General features: G+C 38.0%; 1 protein-coding gene across 1 annotated transcript in view; it reads right to left on the bottom strand.

Annotated features, from left to right (window-relative positions):
• auh.S (AU RNA binding protein/enoyl-CoA hydratase S homeolog) overlaps nt 1–15,893 on the bottom strand; it is a 139,033-nt gene extending 123,140 nt beyond the window's left edge. Inside the window, 3 exon segments of the mRNA NM_001096053.1 lie at nt 4,441–4,528; nt 7,041–7,108; nt 15,618–15,893. Of these exon segments, the coding sequence (NP_001089522.1) occupies nt 4,441–4,528; nt 7,041–7,108; nt 15,618–15,828 (367 nt within the window). The 5' untranslated portion in view covers nt 15,829–15,893.
• Between the last annotated feature and the right edge of the window lie 6,341 nt (nt 15,894–22,234).

The following is a 22,234-nucleotide window of genomic DNA, read 5'->3' on the forward strand; positions in this document are numbered from 1 at the left end:
GTAATCATAGTATAGTTTTGCCATATTACAATACATAACTGTTATATTTATCAATGGAATAGTCAACTTCTGCTCTGAAACTGATGTCAATCCACAGATTCCAAAAATCTGCAGAGGTTAAGGTGCCACAGGTTGCCCATGCTTTAATAAGCAGATCCAGTGACGTTTAACTAAGACATGAGGCCTTTTATTACAACATATGGGAAACCACTGGATATTTAGAAATTACACCAAACAAATCACAAGCACCTTTGCTATTTTGATTGTTAAAGAAATCATTTAAGCACCTCTTAAAGGAATTTATATAATAAGCCATCACATCATCATCTGGCAGGGCATTCTACAATCTGACCATCCTCACTCTGACCACCTCTGCTGCTTTAAATGATTGTTCTGTTCCTCTAGACCAGTGATCTCCAACCAGTGGCTCATGAGCAACAAGTCTCTCCAACTTCTTGGATGTTGCTCCCAGTGGCATCAAAGCAGGTGCTTGTTTTTTGAATTCCAGGTTTGAAGGCAAGTTTTAGTTACATAAAAACCTTGTGTTTTGCCAAACAGAGCCTCCTGTAGGCTGCAAGTCCTCATAGGGCTACCAATAACCACAAATCACATATTTGACACCCCAGGGAACTTTTTGCATGCTTGTGTTGCTCTTCAACTTATTTTTTTACACCGGAATATGGCTCACTGGTAATAAAAAGGTTGGGGACCCCTGCTCTAGAGGGGTGGCCACTGGTGCAGTGATCCTCTTTATGGGTAAAAAAAGGTCCCCTGCTATTTGTCTAAAATGTCCTCTAATGTAATTGAAAAGTGTAATCATGTCCTCCGCAAGGGACATTTTTCCAGAGAAAACAACCCTAACCATGACAGTCTACCCTCCTAATAAGTCTTCCATCCCTCTAACCATTTATTTCTCTGCACTCTGTTCAGCTTATTTATATTTTTATTTATATCCCTCTTAAGGACTGGATCCCAAAACTGCACTGCATACTCCAAGTGAGGCCTTAACAGGGACCTATAAAGAGGCAAAATTATGTTTTCATCCCTCGAGTTAATGCCCTTTAACCTTAATGCTCAAAGTAAAATCTAATTATGGACATATAAACATATGTGATTTGAAGAGTAGTTTATTACAGGGGTTTCAGGGGAAACATGCAAAGTTTAAACTAAAAATGTTTCAGCAAGTAATCTGCCCCACATACTTGCTTTGCCCCTGCTGCTGGCAGATGCAAGAAAGTAAGTAATCAAAGGTAGCTACAAAAAATTATAGGTGGAATATGGGCAGGTCATTCCCTATGCAACCAAAACAGAGTTACAGAGAAAAGCTTTCCTGCACCTACACCAAGAACAAGTGCTATTTAATTATGTGCAAGTAACAAGTTTGCACCTATTGATGATCTTTTGTCAGCACTTTTGTCTGGTGTTGGTAAATTAGGAATTTCATTTTTTGAAAATAAATATATATATTATTCACACACGTCTCAAAGAAATGTGTCCAGAGACCACCCCTATAGGTTAAAGAACTTTAATTTGGAAGCAGCATAGGTGGTTCTTCACAGTGAGGCTGTGGAATGTCAGATGCATGCGCAGTAGGAACATTTACCGGTACGGCTCTACTACGCATGCGCCGAATGTCACAAAGTTTTCCGATTTCACCTTGTGACATTCGGCTCGTGCGCAGTAGAGCCGTACCGTAAATGTTCCTACTGCGCATCCGCCAGAAGACGCCGGTCAAAGCAAGAAGTGGCGCGTGGGAGAAGATGGCGACTGTGAACTCCGTGGACAGGACCTGCGCAGAGGGGTGAGTAACAAGTTAGGGGCATTTGCCCAGGGGGACAGGTAGGCCAGGGGGGGCAACACAGGGGAGGGGAGGGGTTTTGCGCCCAGGGGGTTTCCTTCTCCTTTAAGAGTGGCTTGGATGACTTCTTGGACAAGTATAATATCCAAGGCTATAGTGATTCTAAAATCTACGATTAATATAGATATGGGTATATGCAGCTTCTGCGAGTGTATGGCAGCTTCAGTGTGAGTGTGTGTGTGTATGTATGTATGTATGTATGTATGTATGTATGTATGTATGTGTGCTCAGTTTCATTTGGAGGGGGTTGAACATCATGGACTTTGGACTTTTTTCAACCCAACGTAACTATGTAAATATGTAATAATCTGGCCAAATAAATAAGATAAGTAAATGGGGAATGTGCACAGGACAAATCAGTAAATTCAGTGCCTTGTAATATCTTATTGACAGTTAAGTGACCTATGGCAACAGTCTGATGATTAGAAAGCCTATGCCATTATCTGGAGTCTGATACAGAGGGATTAGTTGATTGTAGGAAGACAGCAAGTACAAGGGAATCTGACAGCTGATAGCAGTCAGAAGGAGCTCATCCTTATTAATCAGTAGAACAACACAAACACAACAAACATATGCCAAGAACATATTGGTATCTAGTTTGGTGTATTGCAGTCACATGCATATTTATAACACCTTTTGTCTAGTGAAAGAAATTCTCATTGGCAACATAAGTATAGAGAAATAGCTACAATTCAATAATAGCCATTTAATAAAATGCCTACAAATGAGAAAAGTATTAGAATTAATTATACTCTTCTTTATTTGATTGATTTAATTATTAATTTGTTCAATATGTGATATGTAGCAATTATCACTGTTATTGCATTGCATATGCCATGTTTTATTCAAATCAATATTTTTCTTTGCAGCATTGTAACGTTGCTGTGATTTCACCAACTGCACAAAAAGCATTAATGAAATTATGGTTATTGACAAGGTGATTCACTTGTTATCCTGGGGCCACATTCATTTGAAATGCTACCAAACAGATCTATCTATCACGCTGAGCTTTCAGTTAACAGAACATTTCTGTACTGAACGTTTCAGGTGGCAGGCAGTTTGATTCTTTTTAACAGCAATGATAACTACGTAGGCCCAGCTATTTTCATTGTGATAACTGCAGTTAAAGTGTTAAGGTGGCCATAGACGCAAAGATCCGCTCGTTTGGCGACATCCCCGATATGTCATTAACGAGCATGGCTATATCGGGGGTAATCTGATTGTTCGGCCGTATGGCCAAACGATCCGATTACGATCTGCAATGGGCTCCGACGGGATCGGTCTGGTCAAAATCAAACCTGACTGATCGACCAAACGACCGATGTCCGCCGGCACTCTCCACACATGATCCGAAAATCGTACTAATACTCAATTCATACGATAGGATCTGTGTGTCTATGGCCAGCATTACTGTTGAGCACAGGTTCGTCCCACATTTTGATTGCTATTAAAACACATAGGTACTCAATAAAAAGAAAATGTTTTCATTTATGATCATGGAAATGTTTCCATGATAGTAATATTGTAGGCGATAACAAATAATCTATGAAAAAAAGAACTTTACAATCCTCCATAAAAAGACACAAATACAGTATACCTTTTAACAAAATGCTCCTAAACTGCTTCTTGCGCAAGTTTTGTCTCAAACTAAAACCAGCACATTATACATTAAAAAGACAACTACAGCCCTACCAAAATATTTACTTATATTTGCCAATATGTCTACGGCTGCTATAAAGATTCAAAGGTAAAAGTAGTCCTAGGTTTCTGATCACACCAAGCACAAACCTTCTGGGATGCTGGCATGTCTAGAGCCTACCAAAACTGTGACATCATGTGCATGTCTGAATTAGCAAGTGTGCCTATAATCAGACAGCACACTGCCCTGGTGAAATCATTTACCCTTACTCTTACAAATGTCTCTGGACAAAGGAAATACATGGGGATCAAGGGTAAATTTGTGTACATAGAATCAATATATATACGAATAAGAACAATAGCCCTTAAAGGGGATCCATCACCCTATAAAATAATTCCACATTATTTTTTTATCATGTTAGTTGAGTAAAATAAAACTTACTTGCACTAGATTTATTATTTACATTTTGTTTCCTTCAGTCTTGGTATTACACAATCACAGCACACTGTTATTAAGACAAGTTGTATATCACCCCACAATCTTGTGTATGTGCCTGAATGGGGACCTAATGGCCATACACATTGCCCTACCCAATTATAGAGTGTGAGGAGGGAGGGTAAATGTGGAGAGAGCAGTGACATGTAGGAAGTGCTGAATAGAAAGTGAAAGTAATATTTGATTGATATTTGTTTGACAGCTCCGATATTTAAACGCCTTTATAATAGGTATGAATGCTGTAATTAAAATTAAAAAAAACAATTTGGGTTCCATGTTTGTCAACAACATTTGTTAAACAGCTTTTTATATGTAGGTGACAGGTCCACTTTAAAAAATTATATGCAGTATGGCATTTTTCTATTATAGTGAAGTAAGTTTTAAAAAAACAAAAAAAACAAACAGAGTTCATTAACAGATGATTATAAGTCTTAAAAAGTCCTTATACCTGCACAAAAGACTCCAGGAACTTCACTCCGTAAGACTACTGTCCTTACTTTGTTATTACCTTTCAGGGAATCTATCATCTTCATCATCTATACAACATAAAAAAAACACAATGCAGAGATTAAGAAAAGGTCTTTAACAAAGACGTATATACACTTAAACCGATATCATAGGCAACATACATGGACACATTATATTAAAATGACCATACATTAAAATGACCATAATGGGAGACTATATAAAATAGTGTTCCATTTCTCAGTGACTTCACATTATGAACTCTGATCACCAACGGACCCAAATAAAAACAACAATAGTTCTGTCTTAGTAAAAATGTAAAACTGAACTTGACACTTGTCACAGTATAAACTATATACAGTCATATGAAAAAGTTTGGGAACCCCTCTCTGCCTGCATAATAATTTACTCTACTTTAAACAAAAAAGATAACAGTGGTATGTCTTTCATTTCCCAGGAACATCTGAGTACTGGGGTGTTTTCTGAACAAAGATTTTTAGTGAAGCAGTATTCAGTTGTATGAGATAAAATAAAATGTGAAAAACTGGCTGTGCAAAAATGAGGGTACCCTTGTAATTTTGCTAATTAGAATGCATGTAACTGCTCAATACTGATTACTGGCAACACCAAATTGGTTGGATTAGTTCGTTAAGCCTTGAACTTTATAGGCAGGTGTGTCCAATCATGAGAAAAGGTTTTTAAGGTAGCCAATTACAATTTGTACTTCTGTTTGACTCTCCTCTGAAGAGTGACAGCATGGGATCCTCAAAGCAACTCTCAACAGATCTGAAAACAAAGATTGTTCAGTATCATGGTTTAGGGGAAGGCTACAAAAAGCTATCTCAGAGGTTTAAACTTTCAGTTTCAACTTTAAGGGATGATCAGGAAATGGAAGGCCACAGGCACAGTTGCTGTAAAACCCAGGTCTGGCAGGCCAAGAAAAATACAGGATCGGCATTTGTGGAGGATTGTGAGAATGGTTACAGACAAAACAAAGATCACCTCCAAAGACCTGCAAGAACATCTGCAGCAGATGGTGTATCTGTACATCGTTCTACAATTCAGCGCAATTTGCACAAAGAACATCTGTATGGCACGGTGATGAGAAAGAAGCCCTTTCTGCACTCATGCCACAAACGGAGTCACTTGTTGTATGCAAAAGCTCATTTAGACAAGCCACAGTCATTTTGAAACAAAGTGCTTTGGACTGATGAGACAAAAATTTAGTTATTTGGTCATAAGAAGAACACAGCATTCCAAGAAAAACACCTGCTACCTACTGTCAAATTTGGTGGAGCTTCCATCATGCTGTGGGACTGTGTGGCTAGTTCAGGGACTGGGGCCCTTATTAAAGTCGAGGGTCAAATGAATTCAACCCAATATCAACAAATTCTTCAGTCACAAAGTTGAAGTTAAGCAGGGCTTGGATATTCCAACAAGACCCTAAAGACACTTGGAAATCTACAAAGGCATTTATGCAGAGGGAGAAGTATAATATTCTGGAATGGCTGTCACAGTCGCCCAACTTGAATATCATTGAAAATCTATGGGATGATTTAAGTAGGTTGTCCATGCTTGGCAGCCATCAAATTTAACTGAACTGGAAAGATTTTGTATGGACCAATTGTCAAAAATACTGCTATCCAGAACCCAGACACTCAAAGGCTATAGGAGGCTTCTAGAGGCTGTTACATTTGCAAAAGGAGGCTCAACTAAGTATTAATGTAATATCTCTGTTGGGGTGCCCAAATGTATGCACCTGTCTAATTTTGTTATGATGCATATTGCATATTTTCTGTTAATCCAATAAACTTTATGTCACTGCTGAAATACTACTGTTTCCATAAGGCATGATATATATTAAAAGGAAGTTGCTACTTTGAAAGCTCAGCCAATGATAAACAAAACTCCAAAGAATTAAGGGGGGTTCCCAAACTTTTACATATGACTAACTATAAAGGTAAACATTACAGGGCCGATTTACTTAGCTCGAGTGAAGGAATGAATAAAAAAAACTTCGGATTTCAAATGTTTTTTTTTGGCTACTTCGACCATCGACTACAACTTCTACTTCGACTTGAACGATTCGAACTAAAAATCGTTCGACTATTCGACCATTCGATGGTCGAAGTACTGTCTCTTTAAGAAAAGATTTCGACCCCCTAGTTCGCCACCTAAAAGCTACCGAAGTCAATGTTAGCCTATGGGGAAGGTCACCATAGGCTTAGCTAGCTTTTTTTTATCGAAGAAAAATCGTTCGATCGATGGATTGAAATTGTTCGAACGAACGAATAACGATAAATCCTTCGAAGTCGAAGGATTTAACTTCGACAGTCGAATATCGAGGGTTAATTAACCCTCGATATTCAACTTTAAGTAAATTTGCCCCTACATAATGTGAAATGATATACAAATGATTTTTTTTTCTAATTAAATAAATATTATACTTTGTCATAATCAAAGTATTACCTTCCAGAAATGCATATTATAAAAACATTACATTAAAATTTAAAAGCATTAATTTCCTTTTAAAAATACGTTAATGAACCACAAAATACTGTGTATAGAAAAAAAGTCACTCACCGATTTAACCAGACTTTTACTAATTGCATTTTTGGCCTGTGGTCGATTTATCCCAAGCACCACAATACCTGGCAGAAAAAAGGAAATGTATTAAAACTTCGTTATGAAAGCAAAATACAAATTTTAAACTCTTTGGTTAGAGAAAATTAAAGGGTACTTTCCATTGATATAAACATGCACAAGAATTGTTGAGTATGCCTAGTACAGGTATGAGATCTTTTATCTGGAATGCTTGGGGCTTTTTGTATATGTGATCTTTCCATTGAAGGCTCATCATACCTTAAAGGGGTGTTCACCTTCCAAACACTTTTTTACTTGAGTTGCTTCAGATTGCTTGCAATAAACAGACTTTTCGAATTGCTTTCCATCTTTTGTTTTTTACAGTTTTCCCAAATTGTAGGTTTGAAGTTAAATCGTCGTGTCTCAGTCTTTCAGCTCAGTGAGCAGTTGCTGAATTGTTTCAATTTGCTACATTTAGTGGATACATTTCTCAAAACCATCTGTGGAATATTAGCAACTATTGTATCAATAACAGCTGCCTTTCAGGGATTCTGCTAAGCAGAGACAAAGATAACAAATGTATCAACTAAATGTATCAATTTAGAAGAGTTGGCGACCCCCCCAGAGTTGCTTTTGAAGATTACAAATTAAATTTTACACTTCAATATTAGAAAAACTGTCACAAACTGAAAAAAAAACTTTATTTCTGATGAACTATCTGAAAACAACTGAACTGAAAAAAAGTTGTTTAAAGGTGAAGAACCCCTTTAAGTCTTCTAAAAAAACAGTTGAACATTGAATAGGATTGTTTTACCACCAATATGGATTTGTACAGCTTATTTATGATTAAGTACAAGGTACTGTTTAATTGTTCAGGAAAGTAGAAAACACATGTTGCTAGGCAACATATTTTGCCTTAGCCTTAATCTTATAGGAATTGTTTAAAATTGTATAAATTTAAAATCTGGATAAATAGATAGGTTGTGCACAATAAAAAAAATCGAATATAGTTAGTTATGTAATGTATAAAGGCTGGAGTGACTGGATGTATAACATAACAGAACAGAATACTACTTCCTGCTGTTCAGCTCTCTTGCTTTTGTTTTACTTTCCAAACACTGCTTTTAAAGGCAACTACATCTACGCATAACTTTAAAAGAATTGCATATTTGATTAAATATATATTAGAATGTTGCTTAAATCTATATTTTCTTTAAGAAAAACATAAATCATATTTTGACCTGTTTACAGCCCTATATAGATCTGTCAAAGGTTTCAATGAAATACAATTCACAGACCGTGTATAAAAATAGCAAATACATTTGTTTTATAAGGACAACATATGTTGGAATGCAAGCATTCTTATGAATATATTCACCGCTGAAAATGAATGAATACAGTATGGTTACATACTGGTGAATATGACATTTTGGGGGTCTTAATTTAAAGGGTACATTATATTGACTTTATATAAGTATTAGGAATAATAAAGCTTCATATATTTCTGGCAAATTCAGAGCAAGCCATTGATTATATAGTACCAGTAACCAAAAATGAAATCTAATGTTACTGAAAATGTTAACAGTAGACAGGAGTTCTTCATTCTGCCCCCCAAAAATCATATTCATTCCACAGGAATTAATACTATTTTTAATACTAGTTTATCTCGAGGAGTCAGTGTTAACGTTTCAAATCAACCACAGCCAAAGTTGTGCTGAAGTTGCATCAAAGTTAAAGTTTTCATTCAAAGCTGAAATTTATAAAGCAATGAAATCACAAAAAATGGCAAAACCAGAAAGTCAAAAGTAAGTTACTACTTTGACACTTCACAAATCGTGCCCAGTGTGTCTCGTCATTTTATATAAACCATGTCCAGATTGGCCTTGCTAATGTTGTAATAATAATTATTTAATGTTCTGTTTCTACATTATTTGAAAAGGAACATGTGCATAAAGAGACACTATAAACATAAAAATCTTCCAAACTATATTTTATTAACAAGCTTATTTTACAGAAATCCACTGATTACATTTTCACCAATAACCTCTTACATAGTTCTGGTCAGAGTTACTGTGCTCAGAGCTCTCTGCACACTAAGGGGCACATTTACTTAGCTCGAGTAAGGGAATAGAAGAAAAAATACCTCGAATTTCGAATGGTTTTTTTTGGCTACTTCGAATAGAACGATTCAAATTAAAAATCGTTATTCGACCATTCGATAGTCGAAGTACTGTCTCTTTATAAAAAACTTCGACCAAGTACTTCGCCACCTAAAACCTACCGAACATCAATGTTAGCCTAACAATTTTCTGATCGAAGGAAAATCTTTTGATCAATGGATTAAAATCCTTTGAATTGTTTGATTCAAAGGATTTTTCCTTCGATCGTTCCATCAAAGTAATTGCGGTAAATCCTTCGACTTCGATATTCGAAGTCGAAGGATTTTACTTTGATGGTTGAATATCGAGGGTTAATTAACCCTCGATATTCGACCCTAAGTAAATGTGACCCTAGGTATAGCTATATAAAACAGAAACCAAACATTTAATATTTTGCAATATTGGCAACATAAATTTAAAGTTGCCATATGTGATCCAATAAAAGGTGCCAACGCAGTCCTTTTATGCATGTTGCTCACCAACCCCATGGATGTTGCTGCCAGTGGCCTTAAAGCAGGTGCTTAGTTTTGAATTCCTGGCAAGTTTTGGTTGCATAAAAACCAGGTGTACTGCCAAACAGAGTCTCTTGTAGGATACCAGTCCACATTCTGCTGTTGCTCCCCAACTTTTTTTGCATATGAATGTGGCTGAGAGGTAAAAAAAGGTTGAGGGCCCCTATTTTTAAGACAATCAACCAAGGACCACATTTGTGATCTGATTGTTTGGTCCGAGGGCCAAATGAACAGATCAGTCCAATATCGCACAGCTAAATGTGGGCATATTAGGGAATGATCCTCTCAGTTGGCAACCCTGCCAAAGAAGCAGACCTTTATGTGTTTAGCTAGCTTTTCTTACATAATTATGTGTGATAAAGACGAATGAACATCAAGTTTATGTATTGTCCAATTAAATCCTGCTAATCATTTAGTTTCTTCCTGACATCTGATCCCTTCTTGAAACTATCTGCCAGTACAACAGCTTCAAGGAGGGAATTCCACAACTTCACAGCTTTCGCTGTAAAATAACTTTTTCGCTATTTAAGGTAAAACCTCCTACTGTATCTTATAATCTTAACAGATGAGCTTGTGTCCTCTTGTTGGGATCAATAAATAAACAACAATAAATGTTACAGTGCACAACCAAATGGAAAGCAGCATTACCAGGTTTCCTATCTAGCAACTAAGTTCTCTCTGTTGACAGTCTATTTAATTTCAATATCATTGGCCAGCCTATTAACATTTTACCAATAAATAAATATACAGTTAAAGCATCAATCCTCATATTTCGTATATATAAGCAGCCAAAACAGTTCATTCAATAAATAAGCTAAAACTAATTTATAGCAATAAGTCTCTAAAATGGTCAACCTCCCAGTTCATATACTCGTAGAAAGTTACCAAAACAGATGTATAAAAAATGTAGGGAGCATATGACGAAATGATAAATTATGAAATAACAATATTGTCTACAGGCACGGACTTCTTACCTCTCCAAAGCATAATCCGGTGCACAGTGAAGGAAGGAATCAGAAACCCCCCCCCTTGGAACACACCACAAAAGCATCACTGACACATATGCAAAGGGAAAAAAAACCCTGTAGTTTATTAAGTCTTACTCCACGCTTGCCTGCTTGCATCCATGTGCCAGTCTTGTTTTTTGGGTGATGAATCAAGAAGAATAGATTACAAAAGTAATGAATTGTGTAACTGCAAGTGGATATAATAGATGGCATCAAACAGAGCAATGCAATCAATTGAACCAATAGAAGATGGAGTAAATTAAATGTTGGGATTTGGAGGGACAGAGCAGTGTCCGACAGCAGCAATTCCAGACCCCCCAGCTTCAGTAATGGGTCTCCATAATAATGTGACAGGAAAACTGCATTTGCAAAAACATGCAAAGTAAAAAGCACTTCTTTTTTTTTTTGTTACAGTCTTTAGTTGGGTTAGTTTGAGTTGTAGTGCAATAACGTTTTCTGTTTCACTTTCAGATCTCTATATAACTACTTGAGGTTATATTGAATACACTTTCTGTAAGTAATCGTGGCATTCAGTTATGAGCTGATGCAACATTAAAGTTCAGAATGATTTTGAATAAAAGGGCATGCTTCATAAAAAAGCAATTGGATTGCTCCTAAAAAGACTTCACATTGTCCATTAAGACAGCATTGTTCTCAGCAAGCTTTACTTCTTACTGATGTGAAACAGTACAAAATGAACTACATGCTAAATATATATTGAACATGTTTGAATATTTGTTTTAAATAGCCGCATTCTTTTGAAATAAATCAGTTGCTACGGTAACACCTGCAACTTTTTTTCAAAATAATTCACTGGCTAAAGCAATAGCCACAGCACATTATATTTCTGACATTACCCAAAGCAGAATGGAATGTGGTGGGATTACTTCATGTACTATTCGTGACTCACTCAACTGTGGAGGATTTAAAAAAAACGAAGCAACATAGTCAGTGGTAGGCAGGGGTGCTTCGCCAATGAGGCAAGTTGAGGCTGTCGCCTCAGGCGGCAGTGCCCCACTAGGTACCAGGTGCGCGAAAATGCTGCTCCTGGTACTTTAAGAGTGAATTTCCGGGGGAGGGGGGGCAACAGCAACTGCTGCTGCCTCAGGCGGCAGATGGGCCAGGATCACCCCTGGTGGTAGGTTATATATTGTTACCCTAATTCATATAAGTTCAACCTAAAGAAATAAAATTAAATCTTTAATAAACTGTAAAATGTAAAGCTGCTCGAGTTCTGGGAAGTAAGGTGGGGGGCTACCCCCTGCCTTTTGAAAGTATGAGTGTTCTCTGCAGAGTAGTTAGGGACTGACTGAAGTTTCCTATCTGCAGCTGTCAGAGCAAGTAAAACAAAGGGGGAATTTCACTGCATACTTTCAGGTTTCTTATAAAAATGGTACATAGTTTATAATAGAAGTATATTGGAGATAGCTTTATTTTTCATTTACATCCCCTTTAAGCGTCTCTGTTGCAAAAGAAGCAGTATATGGCAGCCACTATTAAAGAGGTCCCTGATATCTTTTAGTAAAGGAGAAATATCTGGACAGGAGTATTATATTTACAAGCTTGTTCTGAGAACATGTGCTTCTCAACGTTTATCCAATGAATATACATCATACAAACCCAAGAACACATCCTGAGAAAATTTGGGTCCTATAGGGAAAGCTCAGTTACAAAAAAAACAGGTCTAATACATCATTGGCGTGTGCTCCCTTTGCCTAGAGCTACATGCCTTGCAAAATAAAAGACAAAGCATGTACAAAGACATATTGCTGAGAGGGGAATAGTGAACACTAACTTGATGATTTCAGAAGCCATAAATACAGAATTTTTAATCAGGGCCGGACGCCCAAAGCAACCCAGCTGGCTGCATCACCACAACCCCTACCCCCCCCCCCCCCCCCCGTGTGCATGTACGTGCACAGATGAGCGAGAACAGGAGCACATCTACGTGGTTTGCCACTGGAGAGAACTTGCCGAGCCGGACAAGGGGTAAAACCCACCAACTGGGGAAGCGCCCGCCAAGCTTTGCGCCCTAGGCACATACTTCTTCTGCCTACCCCTAGTTCTGGCCCTGTTTTTAATTAATAATATTTACAAAGTTTCATATATCCATTCATAATATGGCTAAAATAGTTTGTTTTTATTTTTTTTTTTAAGCTTGCATTTGGGATAGGGGAAACAATAATAGTTTTCTACTAAAAAAATGAAAAAGAAAAAGCAAGAATTTGGTGCATGGTCCTAAAATAAAACTTCATTTTAAATAATGAACTTAGGATTTTAAGCAGAGTATAGTACAAGTATGGGACCTGTTATCCAGATTGCCCAGGACCTTGGGTTAACATTAAATAAACCCAATAGGCTGCTTCTGCTTCTAATAAGGATTAATTATAACTAGTTTGGATCAAGCACAAGCTACTGTTTTATTATTACAGAGAGAAAGGAAATCATTTTTAAAAATTTTGATTATTTGGATAAAATGGGGTCTATAGGAGACAACCTTTCGGTAATTTGGAGCTTTCTGGATAAAAGGTTTCTGGAAACATGGGTCCCAGACCCGTATTTGGTGCCCTTCCGACAGAGCTAGAACATAGAGGAGAGTAAAAATTTCCTCTACTAAGTAGACTTAAAGACTTCAACTGCTGCTACATCAGTAAATGATTGAAATTTGCTTAAAATAGCTTTCAAGAAAAACTGTAGCAATTATGATATACTTCACTCTGTTACAGTGTTATCCTGTTAAGTCAATAGATACTGCAACATTAACGAAAGGAATTGCAACAGTTTTACTAATTTAGTAACTGATTTAGTGGCATGCTGCAGTGCCATCCACCAATCTGATCATTTTATTCAACAGTGCCTGCCACCCTGCTCCCATTCAACGTCCAATATCTTCACCAATTTACTAAAACAGCAAGAGAAAATTCTCCATGTTCAGGCTGGCAATGTGCCATTATAAAAGATAAAGCAGACACTTTTGTATCTCATTATTTACACCCCCATCTCCATAAAAATTTCCCACACAATTCCCTACTACAATTGTATGGTGAAAACCACTAAAGACGTTTCGCAAATCATTTATGCCAGGAGAAATTTCAGCACATTTTTCTAACAAAAACATACTTTTGACTTTTAGTAAATTTTCAACGTGGTGATTGAGGTGGACCTTGGGGAAGTTAGACAAGGAGAAAACTCACATTTTGAAAAATATGCCCCATGGTGTTGATACTGAAAAAGGCTACAAAATAGTCTGCCTACTTTTAAGTCTTACTAGCATCTTTTATTAGGAATTGAGTCAATATCACTACCAAAATACCACCCACCCCTCAATCCAGTGTACTTGTGAATTCTGCCACTATGATAGACTGAACACTGCAATATGTTTAGCTGCATTCGTTAGTCGTGCTGGGCTGGAGGGGTGGCACAGTCCATCTTTAAGCTGGAGTATTTCAAAGCTGGCTTGATGGACCCAATCCATGTGTACTGCATAGTACCGCTGCATGTCAGCATGATGGAATCCTACAGTAAACCTGGGCTGTGGGGTGTATAGTGGTACTTTGGTAGTAATGCATAATTCCTTTAATTAATAAGAACGTCAGAATAATTTCAAGAAAATTTTGGGGATGTGGCTTATTCCAGTGTGGGTGTGATTTGTTTTTGAACATAGCTTATAAAATACAGAGGAAATAGCTCTACACAGGCATAAGCAAGCATTTTATATCCACATTAGAAGAATTAGCAACCTGGCACTCACAACCCAATGGATTTTGTCCAACGCTTCCACCTGTGTAGAGTGCTCACTTTCCAACCAGGCCACACCAGTAGACCAACATGTAATCATTCAAAATAGTGTAGGATGGAGCACACAGTAGGCAGACTCTGCTGCAATAAAATTTGTGCTCCATCCTACACTATTTTGAATGCACTCACAACTCAGTATCAATTTCAAACTTCACTATTACCCCCACTCAAAAAACGAGGGGGTTTACTGGTTCCAGAGTAGGAGTTCTACGTGACTGCCTTGCTCACATATGACAAAAGATCCCAATCTCCTTTAGCATTCGACATGAATATTGAAAGATCACGTCCAACAATTCCTATATAAATGCAGTGGTGTGTCAAATCACCTCTTCATAACGTTTTACTATCCACAACTTTTTCAGTTGTTTTAAAGGAACAGTTTAGCGTTAAAATAAAAACTGGGTACATAGTAAAATGTCTCTAATATAGTTAGTTAGCCAAAAATGTAATGTATAAAGTAGGCATGCACCGAATCCACTATTTTGGATTCGGCAGAACCCCCGAATCCTTTGTGAAAGATTCGGCCGAATACCGAACTGAATCCGAATCCTAATTTGGAATGCAAATTAGGAGTGGGAAGGGGAAAACATTTTTACCTCCTTGTTTTGTGATAAAAAGTCTTGCGAGTTCCCTTCCTGGCCCTAATTTGCATATGCAAATTAGGATTCGGATTTGGTTCGGCCTGGCAGAAGGATTCAGCCGAATCCTGCTGAAAGGGGCAGAATCCTGCCCGAATCGCGAACCGAATTCTGGATTCGGTGCATCCCTAGTATAAAGGCTGGAGTGATCAGATATCGAACACGACTTCCTGCTTTTCAGCTCTCTAACTCTGAGTTAGCCAGCGACTTTAAGTGTTCTGGCTATTATGTTACACATCCAGTCACTCCAGCCTTTATACATTACATTTTTGCCTAACTAACTATATTAGAAACATTTTTTATTTTGCAAAGCCTACCTATTTACCTAGTTTTATTTTTATACTGAACAATTGATTTAAAGAGTTAAAATCTCTTTTCTTGACAGTCTTTTCTAATATATTATTTACGCTCTATATCACATTGTATTTATAAAGTTGTCACCCCCGTGACGTCATGCAGTTACCTTGCTCGTCACCTTCCAAGTATCTGACCCTTAGCTCGTCTTCGCCCTTCTCGGCCGAGCTGTAATAGCGCTCCCCGTGGCCGCACCCACTGACCCCCACCTGTACCTGCGCAGCGTGGGGGGTGCGAAGTAGCAGCCACGAGGCGGCGCGTGAAGTCATTCTGGCTCCACTGCCGCAGCTTAAGACCCTCAGACCAGCTAGAGCTGCCATGTTTGGTGACGTCACTGGAACGCAGCGCCGCCACCACTGGAACGCTGGAACGCAGAGGCTGCTGCAGTTTGCGCGCTCTCTCAGTTGTCCATAAAGCTTGTTTTGAGACTGTAGCCGCTGTTTTCGTGTTTTGCCAATTCGGGTAGAACTGCATTTACTTTTGTAAAGTCGAAACGGTGCGTCTTAAATACATACGTAGCTCTGTACGTGTTACAACGGGACAAACCTGAATTGCAGTAATATGTTAAGCCTGCTGCCTCCAGTAAGTGATCCCATGTGGCTAAATAACACCAGCTAAGTCTGTAGGAACCAAATATTTATTTCCCTTATGTAAATGAGATAGAGTTATAGTGTTCTACCGTCCAACACCCCTAACCAAAGAGAAATTGGCAAAATATCTAACTTCAGTTGGGCAAATTCTGTCTCACAGCTTTAAATGGGTTGTTCACTTTTGAGAAAACTTTAAGGGGCCGATTCACTAAGCTCGAGTGAAGGATTCGAATGAAAAAAATTCGAATTTCGAAGTATTTTTTGGGTACTTCGACCATCGAATTGGTTAAATTCGTTCAAATTCGAACGAAATCGAACGAATCGAACGAAAAATCGTTCGACTATTCGACCATTCGATAGTCGAAGTACTTTCCCTTTAAAAAAAACTTCGACCCCCTACTTCGGCAGATAAAACCTACCGAAGTCAATGTTAGCCTATGGGGAAGGTCCCCATAGGTTTGCTAACCTTTTTTTGATCGAAGGATTTTCCTTCGATCGTTGGATTAAAATCCTTAGAATCGTTCGATTCGAAGGATTTAATCGTTCGATCGAACGAAAAATCCTTCGATCGATCGATCGCAGGATTAGCGCTAAATCCTTCGACTTCGATATTCGAAGTCGAAGGATTTCAATTCGAGGGTCGAATTTCGAAGTATTTTTAACTTCGAAATTCGACCCTTAATGAATCTGCCCCTAAGTATGTTGTAGAGAGTGATACTCTGAGACAATTTGCAATTGGTTGTGAATTTTTATTATTTGAGTTATTTAGCTTTTTATTCAGCAGCTTTCCAGTTCGCAGTTTTAGCAGTCTGGTTGCTAGGGTCAAAATTACCCAAGTAATCATGAGTTGATTTGAATAAGAGACTGGAATATGAATAGGAGAAGCCTGAATAGAAAGATGAGTAGTGAAAAGTAGAAATAACAGTAAGAGGCCCATTTATCAAAGTCAGGACCGGATTTGCGGTGAAGACGCATAGGCCCCGGCCTAGGGCGGCATCAATTAAGGGGCGGTATGCCGCCCTGCTGCACAAGCAGTTCTCTTGCCGGAGCACTAGCACTGAACAGCTAGTGCTCCGAAACCAAGCTAAGAGGATATAGAGAGGGAGGGGGCGACGGAGGTCGCCGGCCTACGGGCACCCTCAGGGCAAATCCGGGCCTGTTCAAAGTCCAAATTTATCTCATTATTTTCTGAAAAATACTGGACCCGAATCCGCACTGTTTTTCCCCCCTTTATTATTATTATTATTATGAATACATTTTCCATAAAAAGGTCCTGTGCGGGAAAAAAACCCCGCAAAAATCGTGAAAACAACGAATTTTTCCGATTTTCCACCCAAAAACTCAGATTTTATTTCTAATTTTTGCCTGAAAACCACAAAATCTTTGAATTGTTGCACAAAACCCAGAACAGATCAAGATATCTTCTGGACTCCTCCCATTGACTTATATGCAACCTAGGCAGGATTGAGATGCCGGATTTTCGGATTTGGACCATCCTCGGGGTATAATAAATCCAGAAAAATTTGTAGGGTTTTTTTCCCACTAAAAATTTGGATTTTATAGTAAAAAAACTAATTTTTCGGGTTTATGGCATTTGGAATTTAATAAATAACCCCTTAAATGTGTAACCTTACTGAGCATATGTTTTTAGATGGGGTCAGTGACTCCCATTTAAAAGTTGGAAAGAGTCAGAAGAAGAAGGCAAATAATTTTAAAAAAACTATATAAAATAAATAATGAACACCAACTGAAAAGTTTCTTAGAATTGGTCATTCTATAACATACCAAAAGTTAACATAAAGTTGAACCAGCCCTTTAAAGAATGGGTAAGATCGGATCAGCCCGATATCTCCCACCGCAATGTGGGCATATTGGGGAGAGATCTACTCATTTGGCGACATCGCCAAAGGAGCTGATCTTCCTGTGTATGGCCACCTTGAGTTAGCCAAAAATGTAATGCATAAAGGCTTGAGTGATTGGATGTGGAATAGAACACTACTTCCAGCTTTTCAGCTCTTTTGGTTTCCATTGACTGATTACCCTCATCAGTGACTTGAGGGGGGGCAACATGGGTCATAACTGTTGCATACCGAGCTGAATGCTGAGGAGCAATTGCAAACTCACTGAACAGTTATGTGCCATGTGGCCCCCCCTTCAAGTCGCTGACTAACTCAGAGTTAGAGAGCTAATAAGCCAGAAGTAGTGTTCTGTTATGTTAGACATCCAGTCACTCCCGCCTTTATACATTACATTTTTGCACAGCCTATCTATTTACCCAGTTTTTATTTTTCACTGAACTGTTCCTTTAATTCAGGGGTGTCCAAACTTTTGGCTTGCCGGGCCACATTGGAAAAAGAAAAATTGTATGGGGCCACACATAAAATACACTTTTAATTGTAAAGGAAATACAAAGAAAAGAACTACAATGCCAGTTGAATAACCAGATAGAGCTATACACTGGAATATGGGACACCTGGATAATAAATAAACGTATTATTATATTATTATTACTAACTGGGCAATGGGCAGAGACCCCCCTCCTCCTATTTCCTCGGGAACCAAGAGTTTCAAGCTGGGCCGCATTCATATGCATCCTGGGCCGCATGTGGCCCTCGGGCCGCAGTTTGGACACCCCTGCTTTAATTGTTACAATTAGTGCAGCTGAGTGATATCACTCCAAATTGCAGTGCAGCATTAAAGGAATTGTTCAGTGTAAAAATAAAAACTGGGTAAATAGAAGGCTATGCAAAATAAAAAATGTTTCTAATATAATTAGTTAGGCAAAAATGTAATGTATAAAGGCTGGAGTGACTGGATGTCTAACATAATAACCAGAACACTACTTCCTGCTTTTCATCTCTCTTGTTTTACACTGACTGGTTACCAGGCAGTAACCAATCAGAGACTTGAGGGGGGGCACATGTATCATATCTGTTGCTTTTGAATCTGAGCTGAATGCTGAGGATCAATTGCAAACTCACCGAACAGATATGTAGCATGTGCCCCCCCCCCTCCCTTCAAGTCGCTGACTAGCTCAGTGTTATAGAGCTGAAAAGCAGGAAGTAGTGTTCTGGCTATTATGTTAGACATTCTGTCACTCCAGCCTTTATACATTACATTTTTGGCTAAATAACTATATTAGAAACATTTTTTATTTTGCAAAGCTTATCTATTTACCCAGTTTTTATTTTGACACTGAACTGTTCCTTTAAAGAGTGACTGAGCAGGTTAGTTGTAGGGAGAGAGTGCATCATACATACATTTCAAACAGCTGATTAATTGATGCCAAATATTTGCATTTGCAGTTTGACTCTTTTGGGAATTCATATGTGCAGTACCTATAGGCAAATTATAGCCTGACAATTTCCACTTATTTGGGAAAGACAGGTAATGTAGAGCTATGTGTATCAAAGTGAACATCATTAAAAAATATATTTTGTATTGGAGGTTTTTTTTTCTTAGCTTGTGAAATTACATTTCCAGCACTGTTCTCTGTCAATGATTGAGTAGAATATAACGGATGTTACAACATGTAAAAGGTTGCTAAATACATTTTCAGCTGTTGATAATCTACTTTTATATGTGCCACCGGCTAAAAAATACAGGGTCTTTCCAAGACAATTTAGTAACACAGACATTAAGTAACATGCTATACACTATTCCATTGGCACACAGCTGCACAAATCCATATGTAGAATTATCTGTCCCATGAGGAATGAAATTATCCTCTTTCCCACAGTCTCTTTAATAAAATTACTGCCTAGTGTTGGTTAGAGAGGTCGGAAACTCTCCCAATAAACTGCAAGTAAATTCCCAAACACTCCTTTGCAGATGAAACGGGGCAAACCCCTCCATGTTTATTGTGTCGATGTAAAGTTTTGGGGGCAAACCCCTTCATCAGACCCCTTCGTCATACCCCTGGGTGTCTGACGAGGGGGTCCGCCCCCAAAACATTACATCATTGACACAATTAATTGGCAGAGGTTCACCCCGCTTAATCTGCTACAGAGTGTTTGGTAATTGACTTCAAATTCTCTGTCAATCAGGCCACTAGGCATTTATGACAGTTCTTAAATTAAAAGTAAGGGAAACAATTTTTATTCTTCTTATCAAATGGGAAGAACTTTTTGCCTTCCTAGCTTCATTTTCTTCAACAGGTGAAGTAAAACAAGTCTTTACTATCTCACTGCGTGAAATAGTAAAGACTTTCTTTTGCCATAAAACAACTATCTTATTATATAGGGTATATTCCTTTAACAAAAATACAGAACTGCAGTTAGCCCATACTACTAATGGAGTGCCTTTCATATTTTTTATTTAAAGGGATACTGTCATGGGGAAAAAAAGATTTTTCAAAACACATCAGTTAATAGTGCTGCTCCAGTAGAATTCTGCACTGACATCCGTTTCTCAAAAGAGCAAACAAATTTTTTTATATTTAGTTTTGAAATCTGACGTGGGGCTAGACATATTGTCAGTTTCCTAGCTGCCCCAGTCATGTGACTTGTGCTCTGATAAACTTCAGTCACTCTGCTGCACTGCAAGTTGGAGTGATATCACCCCCTCCCTTTCCCACCCAGCAGCCTAACAACAGAACAATTGAAAGGTAACCAGATAGCAGCTCCCTAACACAAGATAACAGCTGCCTGGTAGATCTAAGAACAGCACTCAGTAGTAAAATCCAGGTTCCACTGCAACATATTCAGTTACATTGAGTAGGAGAAACAACAGCCTCCCAGAAAGCAGTTCCATCCTAAAGGGCTGGCACTTTCTGAAAGCACATGATCAGGCAAAACGACCTGAGATGGCTGCCTACACACCAATGTTACAACTAAAAAAAATACACTTGCTGGTTCAGGAATTACATTTTATATTGAAGACGGAATTATTTGCAGCGTAAGCAGTGTAATTTAGAAATAAAAACAACATGATAAAAAACATGACAGAATCCCTTTAAGACAAATTTACATTATATATGCATAAGCATCTTTTTAAAAGTCTTCTGTAATATCCTTAATTATATTATGGTTTTGACAATATCTGAAGGTTTTAAAGCTAATTTGAAATAATCAGTTATCTCAGTAACACATAAAAGAGTAATGTAATATGAGCCAGCTTTCTGTATTGATACGATCGCTACATGTTCTCCTTCTGCATGTTACAGATTGACCATATTGAATAAGATGAATTCAGAGACTGTATCCAGAGACAATCACTGCACAGTTTATAACAGTACTATGTCAAAAGAAGGTTAAAGTTGCGTTTATCTGGTTTATAGACCCTGCCTACAAAAATAGCTCTAATGGTTGGTATACAATATGACCAACCGGTTGAAAAAAAGCTTAGATATATTCAATACTTAAAAAAGTGTGTGTTCTTTATTGTGAGCTTTACATGTTTCAGTTTTAAATATCCAAAATTGAGATTGTTAGATTGTTATGCAATGGCATTTCAGGTCATATATCATGACACAATTTGTGTTCTGGGGAAAGGATTGCTTCATATAAATTATTAAAAAAAAACATTCCATAGAAGTAATGAAACTTCCTGTTACTGGGTCCCTGCAGAGTGAAGCAAGGACAACAGCTTAAGAAACCAACTTGATTTAAAGGCAACATCATATAGAAAATACTTTTTACTTACTTGGTTTACATTGGTTGCTATGGGTTACTGCTCCTGGGCAAACTTTTATTACATATAGGGGATTGTGTCAATAATAAGAAATAGTCAATATTCCGACATCATATAGGTATTTGTTTAAGTTCATATCTTTTAGTTTAGGGAAGGAAAATGTTTGTAAATAAACTAATAGATCTTAGACAAATTATAGGGGTTAAACCGCAACATAGAATTCAATCAATAACCAATAATCTGGCATAATTGCCGGCCCTTCTTTGCCCCTGCCCACTACCTGCAGGAGCCTTCTCAATGACGTCACTGGTTCCGACATCATTCCAGCGGTAGAAGCACAGAGAGGTGCGTAAGGGAGGGAGAGGCCTGCGAATCTTAGTGCTGCTCTGGTGAGCCAATGAGGGGAGGACTTGGGAAGGGGGATAATGGTGGATAATGAACAATGTAAGGATGTGGAGGAGGAGGAAGGTAGGCGTTGCCTTCTAGATTTGAGTACTCCATAACA

The sequence above is a fragment of the Xenopus laevis genome, chromosome 1S, assembly GCF_017654675.1.
Source record: "Xenopus laevis strain J_2021 chromosome 1S, Xenopus_laevis_v10.1, whole genome shotgun sequence".
NCBI classification, from domain to species: domain Eukaryota; kingdom Metazoa; phylum Chordata; class Amphibia; order Anura; family Pipidae; genus Xenopus; species Xenopus laevis.